Genomic DNA, 24,589 nt, shown 5'->3' on the forward strand with positions numbered 1-24,589 from the left:
TATTTCCATTTCTTTGCTTATTTTTATTATTTTATGGTATTTTTTACGGTGGTAAAGTATATATAACTTAAAACTTCACTATTTTAGCTATTTTTAAGTGTACAGTTCAGTGCATTAATTACATTCACAGGGTTGTGCAACTATCACCACTATTTCCAAAACTTTTCATCACCCCAAACAGAAATTCAGTGTGCATTAAGCAATAACGCCCCATTCCCTTCCCCCAGCCCTTGGCTACCTCTAACCTACATTGTGTCTCTGTGAATTTGCCTATTCTAGATATTTTGTCATATAAATGGAATCATAATATTTGACCTTTGGTGTCTGACATTTCACTTAGGATGTTTTCAGTGTTCATGCCTGTGGTAGCATGGATCAGAACTTCATTATTTTTATGACTGAATCATATTCCACTGTACGCGTATACCACATTTGGTTTTATCCATTCATCTTTTGATGGACACTTGAGTGGTTTCCGCCTTTTGGATATTGTGAATAATGCTGCCTTGAGTATTGGCTTACAAATGTGTGTTTCGTTTTTGTTTTCATTTTTGGGGGGTGGGTACATGTAAGAATGGACTTGCTGTGTCATATGGTAATTCTATTTAACTTTTTACAGAATTGCAAAACTCTTTGCTTCTTTAATTATAAATAATGCTTAAATGAATATCTGTATACATGAGGCTTTTTTGATATTTTTACTTCTTTACCTTACTTGAAGTGACATCAGTGGGCTAAAGGGCATGGCAGTTTGAGATGCTGTCCGAATGCTGTCCAAAAGGAGTAAGCCTCTTTTGCTGCTGCCACAAGTGTCTGGGAATGCCCTCATCACCATACCAACATTGCACCAAAGATATTTGACTGTTTTTAATCTTAGAGAAGAGATGTTGTCCATCCCTAGTGGAAGTATAGTCTGGCCACAGAGCGGCTTACCTGACACAGCTCTGGGTCGCCAGCCCTGAGTCCTCCTACCTCTGATTTCCTTGTCCCTGATGCTGACTAGACCAGTGTTCAGGTCCTACTGGGTCTGACTTCCCAACCCATCTCTGGTGTCCCTTTCTCCCCATCGACCTCGCAAAGATGAGGTGAATTTGGCATATAAAAGATGTTCTCTAGCTGTGGGACCTCCCCCTGGCACTTTGCCTCCTCTTCAGAAGACCTAAGTCCTCTGTGGTACCTTCCTACTTTGGCTGATTCTCACACCTTTCCTGTCTTTTCCTCTTGTTCTTCTCTCCCAGTTCTACAGCGAGTCAGGCATGCCTACCAAACACCTCTCGGACAGTGTGTGTGCCGTGTGTGGGCAGCAGATCTTTGTGGATGTCAGTGAAGAGGGAATCATCGAGAACACATATAGGCTGTCTTGCAATCATGTGTATCCTGTCTGGAGCCCCTGGGCCACATCTCTCCTGCCACATGGCATTCTAGTCAGGGAGAGGAGGGGGTGGTCATGACCCTGGCATATTGTCCAAACCTTGAAGTGCGAGAGAGTCACAAAAGGGCAGACATTTGGGTGGTGTTCTTTGCTAGAGAAACTGACACCCAGGAGTGGAAATCGCAGCCTCCCTCACTCTTTTCCACAGCTGGGGGCCACCTATGTAAACAGTGTTTATAGCCTGGCTGGATCAGAAAGGAGCCTGAGGCTGCACTAGCTGCCTTGAGGTTGGCTCAGTCACAGAGAGGAGCATCCTCTAGCTGGATCGCTCAGTATCAGAATCTAGTCTCCCTGAATGACACTTCCAGTATTTATCATGTGCTTACTCAGCACCCATTCTGTGCCATGTATTCTCTCCATTTTGCCCCACTACAACGCTGTAAGATAGAGATCATTTTCCTCTCTTCACATGAGAGGAAACAGGGTCAGAGAGAAAGGATGTGTCCATGGTTATACAGCTAATAAGAGGTGAAGCCAGGATTTGAACCTTTCTCCAGGGCTAGTGCATGGGCATGGGGCTCCAGTGCCATCCCGGCTGCCTACCATTTCCCTTGACCAGTGGTACTCAGATTCCACGAGTTCTGCATCCGCGGCTGGTGCATTGTGGGAAAGAAGCAGACATGTCCTTACTGCAAAGAGAAGGTGGATCTCAAGAGGATGTTCAGCAATCCGTATCCTTTGTTTGGGTTCTTGCTGGGAATGGGCAGTGGGAAGAAAGTCCTGGCCAGCCCTCTGCATTTGTGTCCTTCTGTGGCCTTTCCTCCTGCCCCCAACCTGGTACATACCCACCATTCCATTTAGCTCGTGATCTAGGAAAGTAGGGGGTGGAACATGGGACAGGACCAGCAGCTCAGATTCTCATCATAGTTCTAGATCTCCCAACAGTAAATTGATGGCAGTAGCAGCCCAACTTACTGTTTGCTCACTGTGTGGTTGGCACTTCAACAAAGTGCTCTGCTCACATTATCTCATTTGATTCTCTGGCAACTTGGTGACCTTCCTCATTTTACGAATGAAATGGTTTGGAGGTTGAATAACCTGCTCAAGGTTATATAGCTAATGAGTAATGCCTTACCTGTGACATGTGAGGCTAGAGACAGGCTCTGTGCCTCTGCGGGGCCTGCAAGATGCAAGGATGGCTGAGGGACTCCTTGTTCCCATCCACTTTCAGCCCGGGACCACTGCTCCTCTGAGCTATGTCCTGTACCCTCTTGGCCTTCCCCACTTTGCCCTCACCTTCCTCTTCCTCCTCTCTGCCTGTCTGTTGGAAATTTCCCAGTCACTACTCTGCCCCTCCCCCACTTCACTTCCCCTGGGATCCAGGGGCCCAGGTTTCTCCCTTCTCCCTACCCTGACTGCTCGCTCACTTGCTCTGTCCTTCCCCTCTCTCCTCCCTCTCTCTCCTCCCACTCGCTCTTCCCTCTCTCTCCTCCCTCTCTCCCCTTTTTCCCCCCTCTCTCCCTTTCCTTCCATACCAGGGCTCCCTATCCCCTGGTCACTGGCTGGGCTGGGCAGGGGCCACTGCATTCCCACCTAGCACATTCCCACAGCCCCTGAACAGGAGGCTCTGGCCTGTCCCCATAAGGTTTCTTGTTTGGTTATTCCAGGGTCTAGTTCAGGAACAGTTAAGTAACTCCATGGTAGAGCTGAGACTTGGGGCTTCCCTTAGTTCCCAGGGATTGGGCCAGGCTGCTCTTTCTAATGCTATTGGAGGGGTTCCCTCACAGTGTCGTGATGTTCCTTTTCTGCTTTCCCCAGAGCTGGATTCCCAGACTTCCTCTCTAGATGTCTGGCCCAGCATTTAGTTATAAAGTTAAAGGAACGGAACTGATCTCTGGGGCCTTTTGGCCTCAGTAGGGCCTGGTGTTTAGTGGTGGGTGGGGATTCCTTAGAGCCTCTGCCCAGGGTTATCCCATGACTAACTTGTTCCCTGCTCTCTTCCAACTCGGTCCCTAGACTCAGCCCCTTCCTTGACCTAGAAAGCCTTCATTGTGGACATTATAAGAACCTTTGGGGTTACTTTATCGCATTGTCCACCTCCCTGCAGCCATTGGCACAGATGCACTTACAGCAGTCTCAGACTGTGTATTCTTACTTAACACCAATGGGTCCATCTTTGAGAAGGTGTTACATGGGAGGCCCTCTTCTGCATGTTGGTCTTAGTTTAGTTTCACCTTTCTACCCTTCTCCCATGTCTGTCCTGTCTTCTGCATTGGTTCCCTGTTCTCTCCTTCCCCCATTCTCTGGGTTTAGCCCTTCCTTCTGACATGGAGAGGCTGGCTGGGGCTTCCTCTCCTTGTAGGCTCATTTCTGTGGAGCAGCTGAAAGTGTGGGCAGACCCTCTCACCCATCCCCTAGTCCAACCTTAGCAGCTCTTACACATAGCCTCTTTAACACACTGACAGCTGGGAGAGGCCTCACGTCATGTACGGGCAACTGCTGGATTGGCTTCGATACTTGGTAGCCTGGCAGCCTGTCATCATTGGCCTGGTGCAAGGCATCAACTACATCCTGGGCCTGGAATAGTCAGGAAGAAGAGCATCCACCCACTATGGACCTCAGGGCACTCTCCTCCCTGCCCTCCAAGACCTCCTGGGTGGGAAAGACTCAGAGGGGCACTTGGGCCACTCAGGACCCCTCCGGCTGTGTCCGGGCTGGGGAGGGAGACGATGGAGAGCCAGCCAGTGGGGCTGTCAGCAGTGGGGGCTTTTTAAAAGAATACTATTTTGATGAATATATTTAAAAACCTTTTTTATTGTGGAGCATAGGAATTGCCCCAACTCCTCCAGGCCTTACCCTCCTTGCTTGAGCAGGGTGGGAGCAGAGACACAACATTTTTGGTTTAAAGGAGCCTTCTCATCTCTGGCTGAGAGCCTCAGCCAATCCCACCCCCATCTTTCCTTCCTTCTGTGGGGCTCCAGTCTGGTTCGCTCAGTGTGGGAGAGCCAATGGGCTCTGCCTGGTGCCACAGATGTGCACTGAGGGGTGAGGTATCTTCTTCCCTCCTCCCTGTCTGGGCCTGGGATCGGTATTGTGTCTGACTCTGTCTTCCCTTGTCCAGGTCCCATAGACTGGTTGAGGCAAGTGGAACCTTGTGACTTTTCTAGTGAGAGAAGCCCTGGAACCTCGTAATCCATTGAGGATGTGTTTGGGGGCAACCAGAAACAGCAGCAGCTTGGGTAACCTGCCCCCAAGCTGGGCTGTACTCAGGCAAGAACAGAGTCTATCCATATGTAGTTGGGCCATGGGGACTGCTATGGGTGGCAGTGATTGAAGGCCCCTTATGTGAACAGAACCTTTAGCCCGGAAGTGGTGACACGTGCCAAAGGCTACCCTGCCACATCACTCACTTCCTTCCCTGAAAGCCTGAGAGAGAGTATGTGCGTCTGTTTGTGTGTAGCAGAAGGACTATGACAGTTAAGACTCCTCCCTGTCGTCAGACAGTGTTCCCTTGAAGCAGCCAGGGGATTCCCAGCCCAGGGAATGTCCCTCTGTCAGCTTCCACGTTCATGGGGCCTACCCGGGCCTGGCAACAGGAGTGGTGGTGGGTGGGAAGAGAAGCAGGCAAGGCCCAGGCAAGGGATCTAAAAACAGGTTCCAGGTAGGCCCCAGCTCTGGCCCTAGGAGTTCTGAAGGAAGTGGGAGGGTAAACGTGGGCCCTCAGCACTGGGTTCCTAGGGAATATGGCCCAGCTGGGCTTGCATCTTCAAGCACAGCAAGAGCCAAGCAGGATCTTGTCACTCCATTCTGAATAAAGCTCTGTGAGCTGGGTTGGAAAGCTGAACATCCATCTTGCTTTATTCTTCCCTGGGGTCCCTGGGAGTACCTTGTCTTTGCTGCCTTTTGCTATTCCCATTTGAGAGCTGGATCCTAGGGGTAGTTGGCCCCACCCCTTATCCCTGGGAATAGTGTGATGCCAGGCTCCTGTCCTGTGGCAGAAGGGCCCTGGGACATCACTGGGTGACTCTCTTCCTCACCTCCTGAGGTCAGTGCCCTGTTGCCAGCACCTCTTCTCATGAGCCACTCTCAACTTTGGCTTCTCTCACCCAGCTGTGTTTTCCCATAGTCCCCCACTGCTCATGCTGGTGCGCCCAGTTGAAGGGTCCAGGGATCATTCTTTCACTTTTGTTCCCCCTGTACTTCAGGCTCATGTGAGAAGCCAAGACCAGGTTGTCCAAGGCTCTCTTTTCATACTTCAGCAAGCCTGAGTCCCATGACCTCCCAGTGGCCCAACTCTTGTCTTGGTTCCACTCTAAGGTAGAGTCCTGTCTCCTCTTCCTCCATCCCCACCCCACCCCCAAAGGACTGTCTCAGAAGCCCCAGGCAGCCTTGCCTCCTGACCTGATGGCTAGAGATAGGGGCACTCCCAGGGAGGAGTTTCATGAACTCCAAACCTAGTTCCATCTCCTGGCTTCCCTGGTTCTGTTCTGGGCATCCCATCACAGAGAACACAGAGACCACAAACCTCAGACACTTGGGTCTTGTCCTTCATGCTTAATCACCAGTCCTGGTCTTTCTGCCTCTGCAGACACTGGCGAGACCCTGATAGTGAATGCTTACTCCAGTTTTGCATCCCGGGTGCCTCACTTAACCTCACCCTAGTCCTGGCCCTGCCCCAGCTCCATTTGTCCCATCAGCCACCAGACTGGTGCATTCATATAGCTCTGTTGCTGAAGCCAGCGCTGGGCTGCTTGCTCCCCTACTTCCCTGGGAGGCGCCCTCTCCTTTTTAGGGCCAAAGCTCCAGTTTATGTTCCAAGTCCTCAGCTTGACTCTGAGAGGTTCCTGCACACAAGGCTGGAGAGTGCTGTCAGCATAGTTCCTGTGTCATGGCTCATGTGGGTCTGGACACAGCTGGACTGAGTGTTGAGCTTTGAAGGGGGGGATTCTGAAAAAGAGGGCTCTTTGGGGCTTCTTGGGAGCCAGGTAGGGGGAAATTTAGACTTCCTAGTAAACCTAGACCTATAGTTCTGGCCATATAGTTTGTGGGGTGGTGGGTGGGGGTGGGGTTGGTGGTTGGAGGGAGTGGAGAGCCTGAGAAAGGCCAGGATGATGGGCTGGTGTGACATTGAGCCTGGAGTGGTCAAAGCGATCCAGTATGGGGCCCCCAGTGCCAAGGAGAGCTGACCCCTTGAAGATCAGTGTGAATGTGAAAGAAGCATGAAGTCTGCTCGTGTAGAAGCAAAGGCTGGTTCCGAAGAGCAAAGGTGGATGCCAGAGTCCTAACCCTTGACCGGGACAGAAGAATCCATCTGCGGGAGACTCATAAGTTCATACCGTATATGCCCCTGGGAGGGTGAAGCTGAGCAGGGACGAAAGATCCAGTCTGATGCCACTTGGAGAGTAGGGGCGGGGGTCTGTGAGTTAGCAGGAAGGTTCTGGGCCATCATGAACTTCGGCTCCCAGAAGAGGTGCTGTGTACAGACTGGACCCAGACTGGCATTATGTGTGTGCCCTCTGTTAATAACTCAGAGCCTACTCTGGATTCCATGGTTAGAACAAAAGTGAAAGTGAAATAGAGGGGAGTGGAGAATGTTTTCCCAGAAGGATTTCACTAATCCTGTCCTTCCCGGAACCAGCTCCAGTGAAAAGAGCTTTGCCTCTCTTTGTGACGGGGTAAGTCCTTGGCCCCTCTTTGGGTCTGTTTCTCCATCCTTATAATGAAGGGGTTAGAGTGGACACATAACCACATAATGTTAATGGTAATTAGAGCTAGAGTGGGGAAAGACGGTTACTAGATGATCTTCAGCTTTGTTGCTACATTCTGAAAGAGCTCCAGCCTGTGCTGGATGGGATGCCTGGAGTAAATAAATAGCATTGCCTGGCAACCCACTCAGTTCAGATCGAGGGACGGCTGTGGAGTCTTCAGGAAGGACAGGCCCATACAAATGGCTGGGATCCAGACAAGCCACTGAGAAGATGTGAGAGAAGTAGTTTACTCCCATTCTCCTCCCCCACCAGCCCCAGAGAGGAGGAAGTTGTCACAGTTAAATAGAGCCAGGCACGCCAGCTCCTTACACATCCGTCAAGACCATGAGACAGAACCGGACACCAGGTAGGACCTAGGGGCTGGCAAGGGCGGGTGGGGTAGGGCCTGAGAACAGAAGGGAGTGGAGCAGGCACACACACACCCCCCCTCCGCCAGGGGAGCTCCACCCTGCTGTTGTGCTCTCCCTTTCAGCCTCTGTCCAGCCTCTCTCCATTCAGAAAGGGCCAAGAGGTGGGGCCTGAGGAGTCCTTCTGCCCCTCTGATTCCCTGGGCAGAGCCCAGGAATCTCGGCCAGAGCTGCATCCAGGCAGCTCCCTCTCCAGCCAAGATCCAAGCCAGGATGTTGAGCATTTCCAGGCAGACAGCAGTTGACCTCTGTGACTGTCCTGCCCTCAGATCCCAGGCCTTTGCCTGTCCTGCTCCTATGTGCCCACATAGTCTCTCACCTGGCTGGAGCCACACCTCTACCTCAGGCCACCACCGCTTTCACTGGCTCATCTGGGATCACAAAGGACCCCTGCCCCTCCGGGCTCCCAACAGCCAAGCAGTGCCCAGCAATGGAGGTGACCTGGCCGGAACTGGAAGTCCCACTGAGTAAGGAGCAATTCTGATGGGAGCCTAAAAGGGCACAGTGGTCAGGGGGTGAGCTGTGGGCACAGAGGGCCCAAAGGTGGGATTGACTCCTGAGCTGCCCCCTTCCACTGCCTTCTGCCATGTAGCCCCACCAGCCAGGGCAGCTTGCCAGAGCACTCGGCATCCCCTTTCCCACCCAGCATCATGAGTGTGGATGCAGGGCCCAGCTCCCAAGATGGGATGGAGAGAATTCAGACATAAGGATGGTCAGAGGACTCCCAGAGCCTTGACTGCAGTATGCTCCGAGGCCCAGCCTGCGCCCCACCCAAGCCCACTTGCCCTCTGGCCATCTTAGAGGAGCAGTGGCCTACTGCCTCCTTGACCAGGGGTCCTAGAGTCCCCAAAGCTGAGCACTGGAAAAGGCCATCTTGAAGAAACAGGGTCAGGAGTCGTCATCTGAACCAAGGACGCATACCCATCCATATTCCTCTTGTTCAGCCCCAGGCCTGCCTTGTAGACAACCACACTTCCCCATTAACGGACTTTCCCACCTGGGTGGTGTGTACAGCAGTAATCCAGTTCCTGAATTGTGGGAGCCAGGGGGGAGGGCAGCATGGTGGAGGGGAGGGTGTGCTCTCCAGAAGGGCTAACAGCCACATGTGTCCCTAGATGGAATGCTGACCTTGTCCTGTACCGCCTGTAGCCGCTTCCCCCACTTTAGCATCCTGTACTGGCTGGGCAATGGTTCTTTCATCGAACACCTCCCAGGTCGGCTGAGGGAGGGCAGCATCAGGTGAGGGGTGCAGTGGCAAGGCTGGCAGGCAGGGGGGTGGTTGGGGTTCCTCCTATGGTCTTCTCATGGCCTTTCCTCCTCTGCTTCAGTCGGGAGCGCCGGGGCCCACGCACCCAGCTGCAGACGACCCTCATGCTAGAGGAGCTGAGCCCCACCCTGCGCAATACCAACTTCTCCTGTGTTTTTGCCGATCCTGAGCAGACTGCCCAGCGTCACATCGTCGTGGCCCAGCTCTGGGTGAGAAACCTGAGTGGAGGTTTCCACGGACAGGAGGAGTAGTATGGGGAGGATAGGGTGGGCTCTGCCCGGAGTGGCCTCCATTAACGTCCACTGTGCTCCCAAGCAGAACTTAGGATGCAGGCAGGGGAGGCATGGCCTGAAGAAAGGTTACGAGAGATGTCCCCACCCTTGGCCCTGAGCCTTGTCTGCCTTCGCTTCCCCAGGCTGGGCTGAGGACAGTTGCGCCCTGCACTCAAGAAACCTCACCCTCCAGCGGGTCCCCTCTGCCTCACCATCAAGACAGGTGAACTCCAGAACCTGGATGAACATCATTACCTGAGCTGCCCTTGCAGCTCAGGCCTTCTTCTGCATCGACTTAATATTGTATTCTTTTTTCCCTTTAATGGACTGTCCCAGGGAAGGGTGGGGGTAGATGCTGTTTCTGATCCACAGCTGCCTGGGTCCACAATGGGTACTCATAAATGATTTTTCAGTGGAGGCATGATGACATCTGCTCTGTCATTTAAGTCCTCATTCCACTTACAGAACTTGGCCCGTCCCAGGAGGGAGTGTGGGAAGAGGGGGACTATCACTCAGAAGCTAAAGACAAAACTAAAGTCCGGGAACACAGGCCCTCAAAAAAGTGTGGGAAGATCCTGTGGCCCCAGAAAGGCCAGGAGAAGGGATTTGAGAGAAGGCAGGTAGTCTGGGACACTCGGCAGGGACAAAGATATAAATACCCTAATGAACCTAAACTTCCCTTTTCCCACACAAATCAAGACAGCTCAGCACTTAAGGGAGAAAAATAGACTTTATTTACAAGTAATAACATTTAGAAAAAGATCCATCCCTGGCCCTTAAAAACCTTCCCATCACTCCAAAATCCCACCCCACTTTTAAGTCTGGGGAAGGGGGGATGAGGTGCAGCTGAAGACTGCTCCCCTCCCACTCCCCACTGCCACCCCCAGGCATGGGGCCTATCTGTTCTGGAAAAGAGCATCTTCTGGGCAGCTGAGCCCTTGGGTGGATGGGAGCATCTCTAGGTGCACCCGCTAGGTCAATGTCCAGTCCTGGACTTCAAAAGCAAGGGCCCTGCTAGGCCCAGCCACCATGAGCAGCAGGGACCAGGGCCTGCTCCTCCAATGGTCCCTTCTGGATTCAGAGGCTGAGGAGGATGAGGCTCTTGGGCCCAGCCACTCAAAGCCAGCCTCAAGTCTGGTTGTGATGGAGAAGTGACTTTGTTCTAAGAAAACGTCAGGAGGCAAGGTAGGGAGAAGACCCAGACACTCCAGGCCTCTGGGGACAATTCAGAACACCTCAGTTCACCTAGCGAAGGCTCCTGTGAAGATCCAGGTACCAGGCTGGGGATGTGGGCAGGCATCACTGTCTGTAGGGGTTTGGCCACTGCTGGCCTGGGAGCTGAGAGAAGGCACTGAAAGGGACAGTAGAAGGAAAAGGACCAGGCGAGGTCGGCACTGAGGACACAGGTGGGGCCTCTCACTGGTCCTGGCCCTTCAGTGCTTTGCCTGAAAGAGAGAGAGACAGTCACTTGGCGGGAGACTTGTGATGCCAGCAGATACAGCTGGCCTTGAGGCCTCTTTTAGCTCCAAACCCCTCTGACTAGGATCCCTTCCTTGGTGTGACCTGGACACATCTAGCTCCAGGTTATCAGTTGCTGGCTGTGCTGAGTTGCCCTGTGTCTCCCGTCCTCAGGGAGCAGCTAGTAAGAGAGCACCTTCTCTTAGCCCACCCCCAGTGGCCTAGCTGGGCCACACAGTGGAAGCCTCCCAAGGGGTGGCCTGAGGGAGTACCCTGCTTCCACCCACTCTAAGAGTCCATCCACCCCCTTCCTTTCCCCGTCAGTGCTTCCACCTTGCCCTTGGCCCGAGGGGTGGCAGTGGCGGCAGCTATGGCAGCAGCAGTGGCAGCGCTGGCTGCGGTGGTGGCGATGCGAGGAGAGCGGCGGGTCCCGCTGCGGGTGTTGGGAGAGGCCTTGGATGGGGCTTTCTTGGAGGCTCCCCTCCGCAACAAGCTATTCCCGAGCTTCTTGGGTGTGTTGAGGATGTTAAAAGCCATCGACTGGCGGCGGTCAGCCTGTCGGGGAGGGGAGGGCTGTCAAACTGGGCTGCACTTGGGCCCTGCCAGCAAGGTCCCTCTAGGATCTCCCTTCAGCCCCCACTGACCTGTTTAACAGCCGGAGCTGCTCTCTTCTGGGCCTCATTAGTGCTCTGTTTGCGCCCTTCGTGTCGGTCCCGGGGAGTCATGGGGCGTGGGAAACAGCTGGTGGCCTTCTTAGACTACGGGGAAGAAGAGTTCACATCCAAAACCAGTTGTGTGTCTCAGAGCCAAGTGGACCTTGTAAGTCAACACCACTTCCCTCCGGAAACCTCCCTTCCCAACAGTCCCTGTCCCTGCATCAAACTCTTGGAGAGAGAAACCTGCTAGATGGAACAAAACAGGAATCAGGGTCACCTACCTCAGGGGTACCAGGGCCCTGGTGGGGCTCTGAGGAGACCCGTTTGCGCTGCTGCCGGGTAGTGATCCCCATGCCCTCGGCTATCTGGGCTGGCTGCATGCTGGCTCGGCGCAGGGTCTCCTGGGGGTCACCAGTTTTCATCTCCTCATCCGTGATGGTAGCCAGGCTCAGGGAAGGCTGGATGGGATGGAAGGAGGGGGTCAGTGCAGCAGGACCACCCTAGAACTCTTCACGGGCCCGGCGTGTGCAGCAGCTAAAGCCTTCCTGTTGCGGAAGGTCTCCCTTCCCATTGTCTTCTCTACTCAGGCCCTGCATGGTGGTCAGAGCAGAGTAGTCCCAAGCAGACCTCCTCCACAGACTCAGGCCCACCCACAGTGATTTCACCCCGAACCCCTCTCTGCCAGCTATTCCACCAGAAGCATAAGGTCACTCTGCAGCAGGCCAAAGAGCCAGGCAGGGCACTAGGGCTCGGTCAGCATGGAGCGCTGAGGGAGGAGGAGAAGAGCCAGTGTGGGTCCCGTGCAGGTGACCCTGGAGCTCACCCGGGACTCCAGGGGATAGCAGGTCTTCAAGTGTGGGGGGCATACTCGATTGCGCTGCTGCAGCTCTGCAATGCGATTCCAGTCATCCAGCTGCTCAGGCTCATCCTGGCAGGTGCCCATGTAGAAGCTATTCCTTCCTGTGGAGGGCAGGGAAACTGAAGCAGGTGGGGCTAGGAAGGCCAGGAAGAGTGAGGGTAGAGGCAGCAGGTCTCCCACGGGTCCTGGCCTCTTGCCAACTTTTGTGGCCACCACTCCTGTCCACCTGTCCCGTGGACTTCAAGCCCAGTAACCCAGAATCCTGCTCTGCTCTGCGTGCTCTCCCTGGGGAGGTCAAAAGAAGTCATATACCGTATGCGGAGGCTGTGACACCCTAGAGAAACTAACTGAAGACCAGGAATTGATGACCAAAGGTCTCTGAAGCGCCCTTCTGGCACCCCTTACCACCTGAGACAGTAATGGAGGACTCCAGGCAGCAGCTGAGCATCACTGTTCCACTGGGAGTCCCAGGCTCCCTCGTGTGACCATTTCCCATTCACCCTGGCTGAGATGAACATCAGCCTGATTGCCCAGCACAGCCCTGAGGTTGCAGGGAGGAGGGGTCGGTGAGGTGCCGAAATATAGTCAGCCTGGGGTTTTGTGTGTGTTGTGTCCCTGTGGCCCCCTCACCTGGAGGGGCCCCGCTGGATACCCCAGCCTGGGAGCGGCGAGCAGAGCTGCGAGTGGTGGGCCGGTAGCCAGGCAGGCTGAGCAGAGCAGAGTTGCCATCGTCAGGAGAGCCCAGGCGGGCTAGAGACTGGGTGGAAGAGGTGGCTCGTGGGCCAGCCTGGGAAGCAGGGGCCGACTGTGTGCTATAGAAGGATGAATTGGCGCTGTCCGGCTCTTCCACGTCTAGCTTCTGGAAGAGAGAATGGATCTGGTGGAATGGGGCCCTAACAATCCAAAAAGGTGCCTCCTGTTCACTTTCCTAAATAGGGCCTCGGATCCCGCAGCAGCATGTATTCCCACTGCTTTGCAGGAATCCTTAGCTGCACATCTACAAGGAATGGGCCCTGTTGCTAAGAATCCTGCACAAGGTGCCAAGGCTATCCCATTTTCATTTGAGTCTGTTAACAATGCTTTGAAAGAGGGAAGAGAGTGTGTTATCAGACAATTTTAGAATCAAGGTGCAAAAAAGTAAAGTGACCAACCCACAGATAACAGCTAGGGAGTGGCAGAGCTGGGGCTAGAATACCAGTCTCCTGAGCTAGTCATAGTCAGGCTCATCCCACAGCCTCCACTGACCCTCAGCCCAAGCTTGCCAGGGCCCTGCCCATCTTTTAGAACTTCTGCAGCTTCTTGGTAGCCAAAGGCAGCCCACACCAAACGAACCTTCCCCACTCCCCATCCTCCTCAGAATATGGAAAACAAGGGCCAACCAGGGCCCCCAACCTAGCAGGCAGCCCTCTGGGCGGCCACAATGCATCTCAGCCACCCAGGAGGTATGCTGCAGGCACAGGGCTGGGCTGCAACTTCTCCATCTTCTCTCCTTTCGGTCTGCACGGAGTCAGTACCACACATGGAAAGAAACCAGCCTTAGATCCTTTAGGCATCCAATTCCAGCCCTGCCCCTTTCTACACAAGAGGCTGTGCTTCTTTGTAACACATGAACTAGTCAGCCCTGCCTGCCTCCAGAGGCACCCGATGGGAAAGATGCCCTTAAGAGCAAGTGAGCATCACTTGGGTCCTACAGGCCCACTCCCAGCAGCCTGACCTTGGTCATGGTGATGTTGATGATCTGAGTGGTGCGCCGACGGGCGGAGCGGGTCTTCCGGCCTGAATCCAGGAAGACGTCCCCCAGGGAGTCCAAGCTGCTCTCCAGTGGGGCCTGACCTCGAGCAGGGATGGGGGTGAAGTAGAGACTCTCAAGGGATTCTACCTTGGGGGGCAGGCGCTGGGAGATGGGGGAAGCTGGCTCTCCAGGGATGCTGGTGCCATCTGGCTGGGTTCGAGGCAGCTTGCTGTAGGAAAGAGACTTGCTGAGGTGCCATGCCTGGGGCTAAAAGGCAATTTTGTTCATCCCTTTGCTCCAAAATGACCCAATTCCTACATTTATTACAAGCAGACCAGGTCAAGCACCCCATTCTCTTATTTTTGAAAGGCATCAAGGAGAGCCCTTGCTTGACCTGGGTCCTCCCTTCACTCTCCATTTCTGGTCAGCCCATCTATCTCCATGGCTATCTGAGCTCCTTAACACTGGTAACTCTCAGCTCCACGGTGAGCATGTCCAAATGAAGTCCATCCATCTGGATCTCCTGCCTCAGGAAATGGGAGCAGCCTCCACCTGGGTCCCCAGCCACGGACATGAGCTCAATCCTACCTCTTCCCTCCAGCCCAATGCAATGGACAAGTCCAGGAGCTCACTTAACCACACGCCACGCCACTCCATTTGCATGTCCTTCCACGGTCTGCCTCCTCTCCTCTCACCTAGATTTAATGGTACCTGAGGGGAGGTGCCAGCCTGGTGACAAGCAAAGACTCAAACGAGGCTGCCCGGGCTCAAGCCTGCCTCTGCCACTGTGGGACCTTGGGCAAAGGACTGCCCCTCTATGCCCCAGTTTCATCTGTTAAAGGAGATAATCACAGAACCTACCTCAGAGGATGCTGAGGGGTAAATAAATGCATTACTACTTTTTAAGTGTTTTTGTAACAGTATGGGCACATCTCAGCTTCTACATTGGTTATCAGAAAAACTTTCTAGGGGCACCTGGGAGGCTCAATCAGTTGGGTGGTCCGACTCTTGATTTCAGCTCGGGTCATGACCCCAGATTCATGGGATCAAGCCCGGCATCAGGCTCCATCCTGAGTGTGCTGGAGATTTTCTCTCTCCCTCTATCTGTCTCCCTCACTCGTGCCCTCTCTAAAACAGAAATTAAAAAAAAAAAAAAAAATCAAACTGGACCACATCTACCTTAATTTCAAGCCTTTCCAAGATCCCTCAGTGCCTTCAGGATCAAATCTAAACTTCAATGAGGAGTCTAGCCAGCCCCACCCAACCTCACTTGCCAGCCCAGCCAGGCTCTTTCTCAGCCTTTGCTCTCCTCTGTTCACGGAGCACACACACCTTCAGCTCCTCTGCAGACAGCAGGAGTGACAGCCTCCATGAAGCCCTCTCTGAGCACTCCTTTCTTTTTACTCCCAGTGTGCCCTACACAAACATCTGGCCAAACACCTCGGACAGTTTCCTTAGTCTTCTCCTCTAAGAAAAAGCTCCCAGAGGGCAAAGAGACATCTTCTCAATCTCAGCAGCCCCAGTGCCCAAGACACAGCCTGACACACGGTGGGCACTCAGTGAACAAGACAGAGACAGGGCACCTCCTCACCTGGTGATGGTAAGGGGAGTCCCCTCCTCGCAGCTCAAATCCAAGCTGTCAATGCTCAAGTCCAGCTGAGGCTTCGCCTGGGGCTCCCGGCTCTTCAGGGCATCAGTTGCCACCTGGAACTTGCCCAGGTCTCGAAGCTGCTGGTCAGCGTGGGCAACCTGAGGAGAAGAGGGACAGGGAGAGTGAAGAGAAGCCTCGGGCAGGGGCAGCCTGGGAGAGGAGGGCACAGGGGTCCGACATGACAGGGTGGAGTCCATCTGACCCGATACGCACCTGTGCCTCCAGGCTGCGCACCTGGGCAGTAAGGTGGCGGCAGGTCTGCTCAGCCTCCTTGGTCTTCAGCCCAGCCTGCTGCAGCTCCCGACCCAGCCGTTCGGCTTCAGCCCGCAGCTCCTTATTCTCCTTCTGTAGCTGCTCCAGGCCCCGTAGCTGCTCCTGCAGCTCTTGGTTCTGCTGCTTCTTGGCATCATAGTGGGTCTTAGCTTTCTCCATCTACGCGGGCACACAGAACAAGTGGGGCGGTGGGGGTGGGGGGAGGCAGGGACTGGAGGGCAGCAGGGCGAGGAAGCAGTGGGCCAGGGCTGGGGGCGCCTCACCTGCAGCTTATAGTGCTCAGCTGCCTGCTCCTTCTGGTTCAGCTGGGCCTGCAGCTCGTTCAGCTGGGCCTGGAGGCGTTGAGCCTCTTGCTGGCTCTCCCCTCCCTGGGCCTGGAACACATGACAACGCTGATCAGGGTGGCTGGTCTGGCTAGTGCACCCAAATCCACAGACCTGCCCTAACCTCCTGGGTTCCATGGTGTTTTCAGACTCATGCAGACCCTCTCAGGACTCACACAAAAAATCCTTTTACCCCCGCCCCTAGCACCTACTCTACTGGCATACCACACACCCTTCAAGGTCCACATTCTGCAGAAGCTTTCCCTGTCTGGCTAATGCCATTTCTGGCAGAGTTCTGACAGCCCTATCTTTGCCTTCTTTGCACCCAGGAACAAACTGTCCCATTCTCTCTCCATGAGTAGTCTCCCCAAGGAGGAAGGGGGCTGATCCTCAGGGAACACTTGGGTGCAAAGCTAGGCACTTGGCACATGAGCTCTCAGAGGACACGGGAACTCTTGTTCTCCTCACAACTGCTCCAGGAAGTAACTTCATCTGTTTCAGAGGTGAAGAAACTGAGCTCAGAGATTGAAACAAATTGACCGGGGTCATAGCAGAGTAAGATCTGAACCTTGTTCCACCCAACTTCAAAGGCTGTGTGGGCTTTTATGATGCTGCACTGCCTCCTATGCAGACCACAGATTCCTTGGGAGCAGGGGCCATGTCCAGTTCTCGGTCCCCCCTGTGATGCCAGTGAGCAGAGCACTTAGCTTGTAGAAGACAATGGACTACCCGGCCTTCTCTCTCCTACATCTCCTAGCACCGAGAAGGCCCCGAAATGGAGAAGCAGCATCTGTTTATCACACGATTATGGCATGGAAATGAAGTTCTGCTCCCAGCTCCTGTGACCCACCATGGGGCTTTAGTGCCACAGGTGCCTAATTCCTCTGCCCCTAAGTAAAAGCTGTGAAGACTGAACTGCAGAAAAGCAGGTATTAAACCAAAAAGGTGATGCTGTTGAAACCATGACAAATATTAAGTTACAGTGCAGTATTAAACATTGTTGACAATCCTCAAAGCTAGGCTGTCTAGAGCAGCACTATCCAAAGAACTTTCTACAGGAATGGAAATGTTCTGTATCTGCCCTGTCCGATACGGTAGCCACTAGCCGTACGTAGCTACTAAGCAAGGGAAATGTGGCTAGCGTGACTGAGGAACTCAATTTTTAATTTAGTTTAAATAACCACACATGACTAGGGGCAACTAGTGGACAGCGAAGGCCTGAGCGATGGGAGCCACCCCAGTCTTCCCTTGAAAGCTCTAAGAAGGCACATACAGGGGCTCCTGAGCCACAGGCAGGTGTAAAGCTGCCATGCCAGGCCCGCCTCTGCCCCCATACCCACTACAGCCCAAGGGCTCACAGAGCCCCTTCCCTCCCCGATTCTCGCTCTGAGGCTGACAAGATGGCCCATCCCCCACTGTCCCACCTTCAACTTCTGTTGCTGCACCTTACTGGCTTGGTCATGGTCAGCTAACTTCTTACTCAGTTCTTCCACCTGGAACAGGGGAGGAAGAAAAGAGAAAACTCAGGAGGCCTTCCCCTCGATATTCAGAGAAATTAGAGGTTTTCCCCAGATAAATCCCCAGTGTTCCTAGAAGAAGAAACTCTGGTCCTTTCTCTGGCCTCCATTTAGGGATTTATCCCTGCGGTGCAGGCTGGTTGGCAGGACCTAAGGGAGGTGACCCAACACACAGGTGCTGCCAGAGCCACTGCCCATGCTCACCTCCACCCCCGGCCTGCAGAGACAGGCATGCCGGAGCCCCACAGCCTCCAGATTCAACAGAATTGACTCTGGGGAACTGACACCTCACTACCACCCTACTACTTATTGCCACCATTCACAGCCCCAAGCTTCCCAGGCTGGGGACAGGAACAAGGGACCGAGTCTATAACTAGCAGACAAGGATGAATACCCAACACTCCTCCCCAAAAGTGCCAAGGCGCACAGATGCTCAGACCTCTTCCCAATATCCACAGGCTGTGAGGGCTGGTGCTAGCAATGTAGCTGCTGTGGTTAGCACTGGGAAGCAGACAGGGGCAGTCCTCAGACCCAAAGCCCACCCCACTCCCACAGAGAAGAGAAAAGGGAGTGGGGTGGAGAGGGAGCAGAACAGCCCAAGCCCTGCTGGCTCCTCCAGGCATTCCAGGAGCTCAAGCATAAACAGCAAAGAGAAGAGGCAGGAGCTCCATTGCTGACTGTTTGCTATTTGGTCTGACTGTCCCCATCATCTCAGGCTCCCTGGAGGAGGCGGGCAATGGAAGGAGAGGAGGGCCCGATTCCTCAGCAGGCCTGAGGTGACAGGAGTAGGAGGGATGGTGGAGAAACCAGTGTGACAGCCTTGACGTCTAGGGCAGCACAGGGAGATCCTTGTGAGGGCCAGGCAGCCAGACCATGCCACCTCCTGTCTCTCGTCAAGCTTGGCCTTCCTGCTCCCAGGCAGCTCTATTTCATGCTCCAGGTTAAAGCCCCAGAGGGTGATGGGCAGGTGTCCTGAGCTCACAACCCTCCCTGACCTGTGAGGGCTGCTTTCATGTCACCTTTACGGCTTCTGCAGGAAAGAAGGAGGCTGTGTGTTAAGCAAGGCCCACGGTCACTCTGCTGTTACTCTTCGGCATCCAAACTGGGAACAGGACTTGGAGATTTGGGAATCCCAAGGACTGCCGGTCACCAGTTCGGACACGGGAAAGATGAAGCCTACCCTACCCCTCATCCCTGACAGACAGATGAGAGAAAAGGACAGGAGAAGGATGGAGAGGCCGACCTGGGATGGGTGGAATGAGGCCCAAGAGAGGGCCCAGCACACCACACTCCTGGGCAGCCCGGGCCTGGACTCCATGGCTTGACCCTGCCCCCTTCACAAACAGTTCACAACAGGAGCAGGCGGAGGCAAGCTGCAGCCGGGGTCATGCACGGAGATGGGTCACCGCTTAAGCAACCAGCATTTAGCGGGGACCCCAGGCATTACCTGCTTAGTTTGCTCTCTCTGAAATACCTCTAGCTGTTCCACCTGTGCATGGGGGAGGAGCAACGAAGACAGAGTGAGATGGGGGCCAAAAAGACACTAGCCCTGCTGCCAGGCTGACCTCGCTGTGGCTGTGATACTTTCCTTCAAGGAATTAGATTTCTAGTAATCGTTTTTAAATGCCAGTTTGTCTCATTCTAGTCCCCAGTGGCTCCTGGATCCTCCACTGCAGGTACGCCTCCCTAGCATAGTGTGCCTCTAGAACGGGCTGATGGCCTTCACAGCTGGACTCTCAAAGGACGGAGCCTTCAAGGAAGGGGAAGTTATTGATGTCTTCTTTAGGACGGTAGGGGGCAACATACTTCAACTCTGCCAGCCACCCGGTAAGGGAGGGGAGACCAGAAGGAACATTGTTCCCTCTCTCAGGTCCAATCTTTGCAGGCAAGTTTGAGCTGGGTATCTTACCTGGGCAGTGAGTTTCTGCCTCTCATCCTGGAACCGCTGCCTCTCCTCCAGGACCTTGACCTTGGCACTCTCGTACTTGGCAGTCATCACCTCCAGCTCCCGGGCCGTGTTTTGTGCTTCCCGCTGCATCTCAGCCAGACGGGTCTCGGCATCAGCACGCACGGCTGCCAGCTCTTGGTCATGCTTCTCCCTGGCCTGGTCCAGCTCCACTTCCAGAAACTGCCGGCCAAGGCTGGCCCGCTCGCCCAGCCCCCGGTTCTCCTCTGCCAGCAGGCCATGAGCCTTCTTCAGCATGCTCAGCTGCTCTGCATAGCTGGCCTTCTCAGCCCGCAGCTGCTGAGCTGCTCGCTCTTGCTCCGCCAACTTCTGCCGCAGGGGCACCAGCTCCCCGAGCTCCCGCTGGGCTCGCATCAGCTCTGCCCGCAGCCCGCCGGCCGCCTGCTTGCTTTGCTCCAGCTCCTCACGATGGCGTTTCTCAGCGGCTGCCTGCTCAGCCTGCAGCTGCTGGCACAGGTGCTTGGCGGGCAGCAGCTCGCTCACCAGAGCCTGAGTGCTGGTGTGCTCAAGCTGTAGGGCAGAAAGGGCCTGCTCCTTCTGGAAGAACTTCTCCTGCCATGCCTTTAATTCTTGGCCCAGCTCCTCCGCTCGCTCTGCCTGTGAGGCCAGCTCCTGCCGCAGGCTCTCTGAAGCCACCCGCTGTTTCTCTGCCTCCTCCCGGAGGGTCTGGACCTCCTCCCGCAGAGCAGAGCTGCGTTCGGCGGCCCTAGCGCTGTTGCTGGCCGTCTCTGCCTGGAGCAGACGCAGCCTCTCCTCTAGCTTCTGGCTCTTCTCGGACTCAGCTATGACCAGCCGCTTCAACTCCTTGCTCTCACCCTCTTTCTCCAGGACCTGGCGGTTCAGGATAGAGACCTCCTCTTCCAAGCTGCTGATGAGGCTGTTTTTCCTCTCCGCCTCCTGCTGGCCCCGGGTCACTTGGGTCTTCCACTCATCCTCAGCCTTGCTGTGGTCTTGGGCCTTGGCGCGGAGGGTGGCCAGCTCCCTTTGGGCTGCAGCTAAGGTGTCCTGACTGCGCCCCAGCTCCTGGGCCTTCTCCTCTAACCGGCCCTGCAAGGCCTCCAGAGCACCGGCCTGCTCAGCACGGGAGGTGCGCTCACGCTCCAGGCTGCGCTCCAGGCCGGAGGCCTTCTCCTGGTGCTCCCGGCACTGCTGCTCCAGCTTGCTCACCTCTGCCTGCAGAACCTGCAGCTCAGGGCCTTTTCGCTTGCTCTCTCCAGTAGCCTCAGACTGTGCTCCTGACCCAGAAGGGTCTTTTCCGCTGGCCATCCCTAAAGACTGTTGGCGCTCCTCCTCTTTCTTAGCCAGCTGTTCCTTCAGTCGCTCCACAGTCTGCTGAAGCTCCCTGAGCTCTGTTCTCTGGGCTGCCTCCTGCCCACGAAGCTTGGCCAGCTCCTGATCCTTTCCTTCCTTTTCCATCAGGGCGTGGGCCAGGGCTTCCTGCAGGGTAGCAAACTCCACACGCTGTTCATTGAGAGCATTCTGCAGCCGCATCTCCAGCTCCGCCTTGGCGGCCTTCTCCAGGGCCAGATCGGCTTGGGCCCGGCCCCGCTCCTGGGTCAGACGGGCCACCTCCCTCTCCTGCTGCCCACGCTCCTCCTGCTGCTGGCCCTGGCTCTCCATCAGTGCAGCCCGCAGTCTCTCCAGTTCACTGCCCATCTGCTCTGCCTCCCGCTCCATGGCCTGCAGTGCAGCCTGCGTGCTGCAGAACGGGCGTCCCTGCCGCTCTTCCGGCCACTCTGACCCTCTGTCTCCTGCCCTCAGGGGCTCCTTGAGTACCTCGCGGGAGGCTGATTCCTGCTGCTCCCCTGTCTTGCGCACTAAGGCCTCCAGGCGGGCCACCTCCTTGCTGGTGGCGGCCATCTTCTCTTGCAGAGCGGAGAGGTCGTCTGCAAGCTTCTGGGCCCTGACCTCCTTCTCCTGGACCTGCTGGAGAGCCCTGGCCAGGTTGGCATGGAGCTGAGCTACTTCACTCTGCTGCCGGCTTATCTGGAGCTCACTGTGGGCCTCTATCCCTGCCACCTTCTCCTTGGCCTCCTGTAGTTCCTGGCGGGCCTTCTCACATTCCTCCTTCAGGGTCATCAGCTGCTCCTGGAACATGGCACCGTACTGTGCCTCCTCCTGCTGGCTGTCCTCGTACCGCTCGCGCCAGGTGGCCACCTCCTTGGCAAGCTGTTCACACTCCCCCTCAGCTTCGCGCTGGGAGGCTATGGCCTCTGCCAGTTCCTGCCGCAGGGCTTCCGCCTCGGCCTGATGGGCCTCCCCAAGCTGCCGTAATCGGGCCTCCAGCCCCTTGCGCCCAGCCCGCTCTTCTTCTAGCTCCTTCCGCTCCTGCTTATGCTGTTCCACCAGGCACCGGGTCTCCACCTCCAGCTTGGAGATGTGACGCTGCTGCTCCTCCAGGGCGTCTGCAGCCCTGCGCTTCTCCTCTTCCAGGCTGCCCTTGGTGATCTTCAAGGACTCCTCAAGAGCCCGGACCTGCTCCTGGAACTGGCCCTTCTCCTGGGCCACCCTTTCTTGCTCAGCTGCTTTTTGTTGCTCAGACCTTAGTTGGGCCTTTAGCTCTACCACCTGGGCCTGGGTCTCACTCTGCTCCTGGCGGGCTGTCTCAACACAGGCATGGAGTTCCTCCACTTTTTGGCTCAGCTCTGCCTTCTCCTGCTGGGCCTGAGTCACCGAGGACTGGGCACTGTCCCGGGCTTCCTTAGCAGCCTGAAGTTGCTGTTGCAGGACCTCTAGCTTGGCAGTCTTCTCCTTCTCCAATACTTCCAGCTGCTGGAGGGCCGAATCCCTCTCCCTTAAAGAGGCCTGCTGCTCCTCAGCTGCAGCGGCCAGTCGCTGGGCATGGTCTCGCCTGGTTGCCTCCTGCTCCTGGGCAGCTTCCTCTAACAGCTTCTCCTTTTGCTTCAGGCTGCTGCTCAGCTGCTCCACCTGCTGGCGGAGGCCCTGAGAGGCCTGTTCTTGCTGCTGGAGGCTCTGCGCTAGCTGGGCCTGCTCCTTTTTGGCCTGCTGCTTCAGGCCAGCCAGTTCTTGATCCTGCTGCTGGAGAGTGGCTTTGAGGGTGGTGAGCTCAGCAGTCAGCGTGGTCACCCGGGCAGACAACCGAGCCTCCTGAGCCTGAGAGGCCTGCTCCACGTCTTCTTTGGCCTGGCTGAGGTTGGACAGGGAGCCCTGCAGCTCGGCAATCAGGCCGGCCAGCTGCTGCTTTTCTTCTTCAAAGTGGCCCCGCTCAGCAAGCAGCTTGGCTTCCCGCTGGCCCTGCTCGGTCTCTAGAGCCTCCACCCTGGCTCGGAGCTGGGTGTTGTCCGCAGCGAGAGAGGCCGCTTCCTGCTTCAGGGTTTCCAGCTGGTGAGATAAAGAGACCAAGAGGATGAACACGACTCCTCAATCACCGTGGCCCCCGTGAGAACTAAGGAACAGGAACCTGAATGTACCAAGCACGGGTCCACACGAGCCCTGGCACACAGGTCCTACTGCTGCTCCTGTGCGTTCCTACCTGCAAGACGTCACCCAGCACTTCGCCCTTCTCCCGGGGTGGGTTCTCCCGCAGCTGGGCCAAATGTTCTTCCAGCTGTGAAAGTTTTCCCTGAAGGATTTCATTCTTTTCTTCAAGGCATTTCTGACAGTAAACAAGAGCCTCATGTGAACAGAGGTGGGACAGGCACCATGTTACCAAAATATGGAGCCCTATCACCCTGTTATCAAGATCTCTTAGGGCACCTGGGTGGCTCAGTCGATTAAGTGTATGACGTCGGCTCAGGTGGTGATCTTGTTTGTGGGTTTGAGCACGTTGGGGTCTGCGCAGACAGCTCAGAGCCTGCTTGGAATCCTCTATCCCCCTTCTCTCTCTGCCCCTCCCCTACTTGTGCTCTTGCTCTCTCTCAAAAATAAACAAACATTAAAAAAAAAAAAAAATTCTCCCAGGACACCTGGGTGGCTCAGTCAGTTGAGCGTCTGACTTCAGCTCGGTCATGATCTCACATCTCATGAGTTCGCTCCCCCCCATTGAGCTCTGCACTGACAGCCTGGAGCCTGCTTAGAATTCTATGTCTCCTTCTCTCTCTGTCCCTCCCCCACGTGTGTGCTGTCTCTCTCAAAAATAAACAAACACTGAAAACAAAAAACTCCTGTTCCCCTGACCTAGGAAAAAACTCAGAAACCATGGACCTGGGATCATGAGGGACCTGATTTTCTAACCCTAATTTCAGGGCTGAATTAAATCATGTGACTTGCTAATAGTTTCTTCTGCCAGGCCACTGAGTTCACTTCACATTTCCTTACTTTAAAAAAAAAATTCTTTTTTTCCTTACTATATACCCTTCCTTAGACAAGTCTGGGCTCCCAGATTATCCAGACACTCACCAGCTTAAAAATATCCCCAGCCTTCCTGGGCATGAACAGCAGCAACCATAGCACCTCCCACCCTCAGCCCCTCTTCCTCCCACTGCTCACTAAGCAGCCGCCAGGACTATGCTGGGTCCTCTCTGAATTCATAATCCACCTGACAGAGATGGGAGGTAGCTATTGCTGTCCCTCTTTTGCAGATCAAGATCTGAAGCTCAGATATTAAGTGCCTTCCCCTAGGGCTACAGGTTAATAAATGGTAGATTTGGGTTCTTAAAAATAGCAGTAAAAATAATAGTGGGGCACCTGGCTGGCTCAGTTGGTAGAGCATGCAACTCTTGACATTAGGGTTGTCAGTTCAAGCCCCACACTGGGTGTAGAGATTACTTAAAAATAAAATTAAAAAAAAATAGTAACTAATTCACTGGTAACTTACTTCTCATCACACAATAAATGCAGTATCTTACAATGGTTGATGAGGCAGCTACTTGTTATCCTTCCCATTTTACACAAAGCATGCTTAGAGAGAAAAGAGATCAAATAACTTGTCCAAGAACCACACCTTGTAAACAGCAAAGATAAGACTCAAAGGTGGTACACTGGACTTAAGCTCACATCTTCCCAATACGGCGCACTATTAACCTTCAAGAGGAGACAGCTTAATTCCCAAAGGCCCCAAAGAATAGAGCGGTAAATGGAACTTTGAACAGGTAGCCAAGACTGTGGC

General features: G+C 54.7%; 3 protein-coding genes across 13 annotated transcripts in view; 2 read left to right on the top strand and 1 right to left on the bottom strand.

The window, feature by feature from the left end:
- The window catches only part of RNF121 (ring finger protein 121), an 81,202-nt gene extending 75,986 nt beyond the window's left edge, over positions 1-5,216 (top strand). For all 3 annotated transcript variants that reach the window (XM_086678197.1, XM_086678196.1, XM_086678195.1), the window contains exons 7-9: positions 1,239-1,372; positions 2,002-2,103; positions 3,838-5,216. In XM_086678197.1, coding sequence (XP_086534323.1) covers positions 1,239-1,372; positions 2,002-2,103; positions 3,838-3,958 — 357 coding nt within the window. In that variant the 3' untranslated portion in view covers positions 3,959-5,216. The remainder of the gene's footprint in view (positions 1-1,238; positions 1,373-2,001; positions 2,104-3,837) is intronic.
- A 1,223-nt stretch (positions 5,217-6,439) lies between these two features.
- Positions 6,440-9,503, top strand: IL18BP (interleukin 18 binding protein). Of its 3 annotated transcripts, none has more exons than XM_086678206.1 (6): positions 6,440-7,047; positions 7,393-7,486; positions 7,817-8,014; positions 8,663-8,786; positions 8,876-9,023; positions 9,230-9,503. In XM_086678206.1, exons 2-6 carry the CDS (start codon positions 7,465-7,467, stop codon positions 9,311-9,313), a joined length of 576 nt encoding a protein of 191 aa, XP_086534332.1. In that variant the 5' UTR covers positions 6,440-7,047; positions 7,393-7,464; the 3' UTR covers positions 9,314-9,503. The 3 variants fall into 3 exon arrangements, with proteins under 3 accessions (XP_086534332.1, XP_086534333.1, XP_025784389.1); XM_086678207.1 differs by having other exon boundaries at positions 6,440-6,700; XM_025928604.2 differs by lacking the exon at positions 6,440-7,047 and having other exon boundaries at positions 7,054-7,486.
- A 294-nt stretch (positions 9,504-9,797) lies between these two features.
- Positions 9,798-24,589, bottom strand: part of NUMA1 (nuclear mitotic apparatus protein 1) — a 73,350-nt gene continuing 58,558 nt past the window's right edge. For 5 of the 7 annotated variants that reach the window (XM_086678162.1, XM_086678163.1, XM_086678164.1 and 2 more), the window contains exons 13-26: positions 23,015-23,137; positions 19,465-22,863; positions 19,003-19,044; positions 17,463-17,531; positions 15,979-16,089; positions 15,656-15,874; positions 15,383-15,540; positions 13,774-14,020; positions 12,690-12,918; positions 12,024-12,160; positions 11,482-11,658; positions 11,189-11,302; positions 10,878-11,099; positions 9,798-10,531 (exon numbers count right to left, since the gene is read on the bottom strand). In XM_086678162.1, the coding sequence (XP_086534288.1) occupies positions 10,520-10,531; positions 10,878-11,099; positions 11,189-11,302; positions 11,482-11,658; positions 12,024-12,160; positions 12,690-12,918; positions 13,774-14,020; positions 15,383-15,540; positions 15,656-15,874; positions 15,979-16,089; positions 17,463-17,531; positions 19,003-19,044; positions 19,465-22,863; positions 23,015-23,137 (5,259 nt within the window). In that variant the 3' untranslated portion in view covers positions 9,798-10,519. The remainder of the gene's footprint in view (positions 10,532-10,877; positions 11,100-11,188; positions 11,303-11,481; positions 11,659-12,023; positions 12,161-12,689; positions 12,919-13,773; positions 14,021-15,382; positions 15,541-15,655; positions 15,875-15,978; positions 16,090-17,462; positions 17,532-19,002; positions 19,045-19,464; positions 22,864-23,014; positions 23,138-24,589) is intronic. The other 2 variants (XM_086678166.1, XM_086678165.1) reach the window with 2 other exon arrangements.

Source organism: Puma concolor, chromosome D1 (genome assembly GCF_028749965.1).
Source record: "Puma concolor isolate L17-30 chromosome D1, mPumCon1.1.hap2, whole genome shotgun sequence".
Classification (NCBI taxonomy): Eukaryota; Metazoa; Chordata; class Mammalia; order Carnivora; family Felidae; genus Puma; species Puma concolor.